General features: G+C 28.3%; 1 protein-coding gene across 1 annotated transcript; it reads right to left on the bottom strand.

Moving 5' to 3' along the window:
- Positions 1 to 3,035: 3,035 nt before the first annotated feature.
- Positions 3,036 to 3,797, bottom strand: LOC142325719 (insulinoma-associated protein 1-like). Its single transcript, XM_075367751.1, has one exon. It carries the CDS (start codon positions 3,795 to 3,797, stop codon positions 3,036 to 3,038), a length of 762 nt encoding a protein of 253 aa, XP_075223866.1.
- Between the last annotated feature and the right edge of the window lie 1,125 nt (positions 3,798 to 4,922).

Raw genomic sequence — 4,922 nt, 5'->3', positions numbered from 1 at the left:
ATGAATTAGTTTTCCTAATAAAAAAAAATTAAGAATTTTAATTCAATTTGCATTAAAATTTAGAAGGACGTTATTCAAAACTGATTATATAGAGAATTGTAATTTTGGTTTTATTATTAAATCGGCAGGATAAAAAATTATTTTGGTAATATTTTAACAGGAAAATTAATAAACGAAAAAACAATTTAATTTCTGATATTTATTAATTTATTTGAACTGGATGAACCTTATAAATAAAGAATATTGTAATAAATATTGTAAAAAAATCAATATTGTCATATTTATAATAAATATTGTAATGAATAATATGTAATCGACAAAAAAGGAATTAATGTATCTCATTATCAGTAGTGTTAAAAGACCAAGACTTATTTGGTATATAGGCTAAATATATATACATATAGGCCTCTTGTGAAACAAACCCCTCATTAGTTAGGGTAGCTTTATTAGAAGTAGGCTATATAACCTGTTGCATCAAAACAGAACAGAACAACACAAGCAAACAACCCTCTTTGATTCAATATCACCCTCGTGAAACATCCCCTCGGTATTTAACAGTAGTATAAATACGTATCCAATTTCACAATTTTATGCATTTTTAACCCAAATTTTACGATGTAAGTTTTATACGTTACAGTAAATTCACAAATGTTAATTTAATTTTTCATTATATCGATGAAATAATTCACTACAGAAGTTTACAAAGAAGCTTGTGAGTGGAAATATGAAAATAGAAATTTTTAGCGTATGAAAACTCCCATGACTGACCGAGATTCGAACCCGGGACCTCCATCTAAAAAGGCTGAGACGTAACCACTTCACCGCGGAGATCGGCAAAATTTATTTTTGTATTTATTCTTTAAAATAAATTTAATTTAAATCTAATTTTAAAACAAAGTAAATGAATGTAAATTTAGCTCTATATAAATATTAGACGGCATTAAAGAGACAAGGACCTTCTAAATGTAAGCGTTATAAAATAGGAAAGCGTTTTCTTTCCTCTTAAGCAGCAACTGAATTTTGTGTAATTGATACATTTGCCAGATAATAGATTACATAACTGTATAAATTTGCCTGCATTTTTGACACTATCACTAGGGATTGCTAGACAACTAGATTCATAGCCAAATCCACGAGTAAAACTAATTATTTAATAAAGAACAAGACCCTATAGTTATATTTCTTGGTCGAGTATTATTTATTTCACTTAATTTTTTTATTTAAATTTTGTAATTTTTTTCTTTAATTAAAAACATTTCTTGTTTTGTTATCAATATTGTTTTTTTTCTTTTTTTAGTGGTATGAATGAGGTTTAAATCTTATTGTGTAATTCTTAAATTACTTTCTCAGATTATTTATATTATGAAACGAAAACTGTAATAAAACAATAATTACTTAACCGTTAACAATAATTAATAAACGTATTATTATTTAAGCTAATCTACAAAAAGCTAGGTCTAAAAAAAAATTTTTTATGAGATATGCGAGTATCGACTGGTGTAGGTAATTTAGCCCAAATTGAAATTTGTAGTGTATGAAAAATGCCATACCTGACGGGGATTCGAACCCAGAAGCTCCGGATGAATGACTGAAACGCTATCGCTCGCGCCACGGAGGCCGGCGCTAGGGATGATTGTTTAAAGATAAAGATTTAACCTAATTTATTACCAAAAAAATTGGTGTATAGATTTTAAAAAAAATTTATAACAGGTTTATTCGCTCAGATTTTTAAACTAATGTATATTTATATATTTATGAATGATGTTAATAAAATAATAATCCTTAATAGATTACTGTAATATAATTTTGCAATAACACACAAAAACGATTTTATTAGAATAAATCTAATTTGAGCATGTTATAATTTGTTTCAGCATTTTATATTACTAATAGATTGAGTATATAATTTAGCTTAAAATTAAGAAGGATAAGCGTTATACAGTTTAAAACTTTGAGCTTAAAACTGATTACTGAATGCTAATTGTAAAGTTAAATTTGTAAAAAATATCAACTATTTATAAAAGCTTTAATTGCACAGTCTTAAAGCTGTAATGAAATTCTACAAAATTAAAATACCTTAATATATATACTAAAGTAATTAAAATAAAAAATCGAAAAAATCATTGTTTAAGGAATGTATTTAGGAATAGTTTTAAGTTGAATGTTACGTCTGTATTTTCATAAACTTATATCTTAATTAAACAATTAATTGTAATGTAAGTTAATTAATTGTCATATTTGTTTAAATATGTATATTAATTACAAATGAATGAATCATGATTTGTTGATATAGTAAAATTATATTATATCTTATAAAAAAATTAAAGGGTTTTATACTACTACTATAATACAAAAACATCTATTTACATAAAATAATTTATCAATTATTATTAACTAACTATATATAGACTACTTTTATTATTATTAATACTGTTTAATTTCTTAATGTAATTGTTTTTAATTTATTTTTAAAAAATTTGAATAATTCAGATTTTGATTTTAAAATTTTCTTTACTATTAAATTATTTGTACATTTTTTACGATTAAGAATAAATGTAATCACCTTAATTTGATTACTAATGCAAATATATAAACTAATTAATTCAAATGGATTTAAAAAATATTAATTTACTGTAAAAAAAAATTGTAAAAGCGTAACTAAATAATTCATTACATTTTAAAATTTTGTTTTTTTAAATTAAAAGAAAATAATAACCGAATGTTAATTATGTAATAATTTTTTTAACCGACTAGAAATATTAAATAAACAATTAAATATATACTTGTATGTAATGACTAGAAACTGACTAGATTTTATTTTACATGACTAGAAATCAAATTTAAATTAATGTAATTTTTATATATTAATAAATATTTTTGACTAGATTTATTAGACTAGTAGATACGACTAGATAAAATTTCATACATGACTAGATTATTAAAAAAAAAACAAAAAAATGTTTTGACTAGAATATAGACTAGAACTTGTGCGGCCAGCAGTGACTTACCAGTGCGCAGAATGTGTCGGTCGAGTGTCAAGCAGTATGGGTCGCTAGATGTTTACGTAAATATGCCTGACGTCGAAACATCTTATGACAAATCGGACAGGGTAGATCAGCAGCCGGATTCGATGCGGTATCCTGTGACGGTCTTGACGTAGGTTGTCGTGGACGATGCCACCTTCGATGCGATGCTAGATTGGCCGGACAGTTGAAGACTTTTTCGCATTCCGGACAGCGGTATTCGACGTGAACTATACGAGAACAACGGTGTTGCGCTAAACTAAACGCATCTTCGTACATTTCCTTACAAAGTCGACATATATAATCTCCGATACGATTTTCTATCTTAGCTAATTCGGCTTTTGCTTCCTCGGTAACTTCGACGAGGTTGTAAGCAGGATCGATGTCACCCTTTCTAACGACCAGAGGTGGTTCGTCGTCTCCTAGACGTCTGATGATAGTACCGGAGACAGGTGATGTGTTATCTTCGTCGAAATCTAATCTTCTCACCGCTTTATTTTTCTTTAAAGGTATTTTACAACTAGTAACAGGTGGCGGTGCCGATTTCGGTGGTGGATTATCACATTCCTCGCTCAACGTCCGTTTCCTTGGCGGTGTACTCGGTAAAGGTGAAGAAGGAGGTGTGATCGGAGTGGCAGATTTTAAAGAAAGATCTAAAGGTGGTGGATCGGCGTAAAGGTACATTCGAGGATCGAACCAAAAACTCTGCACGACAGGATGAAATGCGCTCAGCTCGCAGGGCGAGCGGCGGCGTACGAGAAACCCTCGCGGCATCACTCATCGCCTCTGCTGACACCGGCTAACTGCCGAGTGCGCGCCCCCAGTCGACACCCGCCTTATAAGCTACCCAATGACAGCTTGCACTCCACGCATGCGCAGTCGATCTCCCGCTCATTGGTCCACCCTTCCTTCGCATCGTGCAGTTTGTTTCTTGTTTTGAACGTCAATTACAGAAGACAATTTAAATATTGTATCTCACTGATACAGCGAGACGTATTTATTTTCTATAATACAAAGTGAAATAAAAATAAAATAATTGCAGTACGTTAATAAATAATAATGCACCAAACGAATTAAAGGAAGTTCTTCGATAAAAAAATAATTACAATATAAAATATACATAATACTTTCTTTCGCAGGGATGATAATCATTTTCGTCAAAATTAAAAAAAACTAAAAATTAATAAACTACACAATTTAAAAACTAGTAGTTATACTGGTTACAAATAAATGTACTATGAAAAATAAATTTCAGAACTTAAAACATTATTGAAATATTTAAACAAAAATATACTTAATTTAAAAGGAAATGGCAAATATAAATAAATATATATATATATATATGGTGTATTTTAATTTTTTTTTTTTTAAATAATACTAATACCTAAATTTTATTTACTTAAAAATTTTTGAAGGTTTAAAAACAAATGAATTACAGAGTATCTCCAACTTCTAGATAGTCGTTTATCCAACCCTCCCATAATCAGTAAACTAACAATGAGGTAAAGATTTATGTACAACGATTTAAAAAATAGTAATAAAACGTATTCAAAGAAAATATTCGTATTTAAACATTTATGAAAAATACGTGCACCCCGCTGTCTATCGTGGGGTTGTAAGTCGCATTCAGAATTAAAATATTTATAACTGAATAATTTATCGATATGAAAAACTTGTTAAAAGTTAAGTAAAAATCCTAAAAAATTGTTATATCTGAACTACTAAAATAATACGAAAATTAGACTTAACAAAAATTCGTTAGATCTTACAATTATTAGCAAGCCTGTAATTTTTTTCTAATAAAATCACATAAGAACAAAATAATAAAAATTGGTGAAATTGTTCACATTGTACATCAGTATTATTAATAGTATACGGCTTATGTTAATTTTCAATTTC

This window comes from Lycorma delicatula, chromosome 5, assembly GCF_047948215.1.
Source record: "Lycorma delicatula isolate Av1 chromosome 5, ASM4794821v1, whole genome shotgun sequence".
NCBI classification, from domain to species: Eukaryota; Metazoa; Arthropoda; class Insecta; order Hemiptera; family Fulgoridae; genus Lycorma; species Lycorma delicatula.
The sequence above is the reverse complement of the archived record's forward strand: the minus strand, read 5'-3'. Positions and strand labels throughout refer to the sequence as shown.

What these genes read in the sequence shown, in the direction of transcription:
- LOC142325719 (XM_075367751.1), bottom strand. Translation starts at nt 3,797, where the DNA reads ATGCCGCGAGGGTTTCTCGTACGCCGCCGCTCGCCCTGCGAGCTGAGC.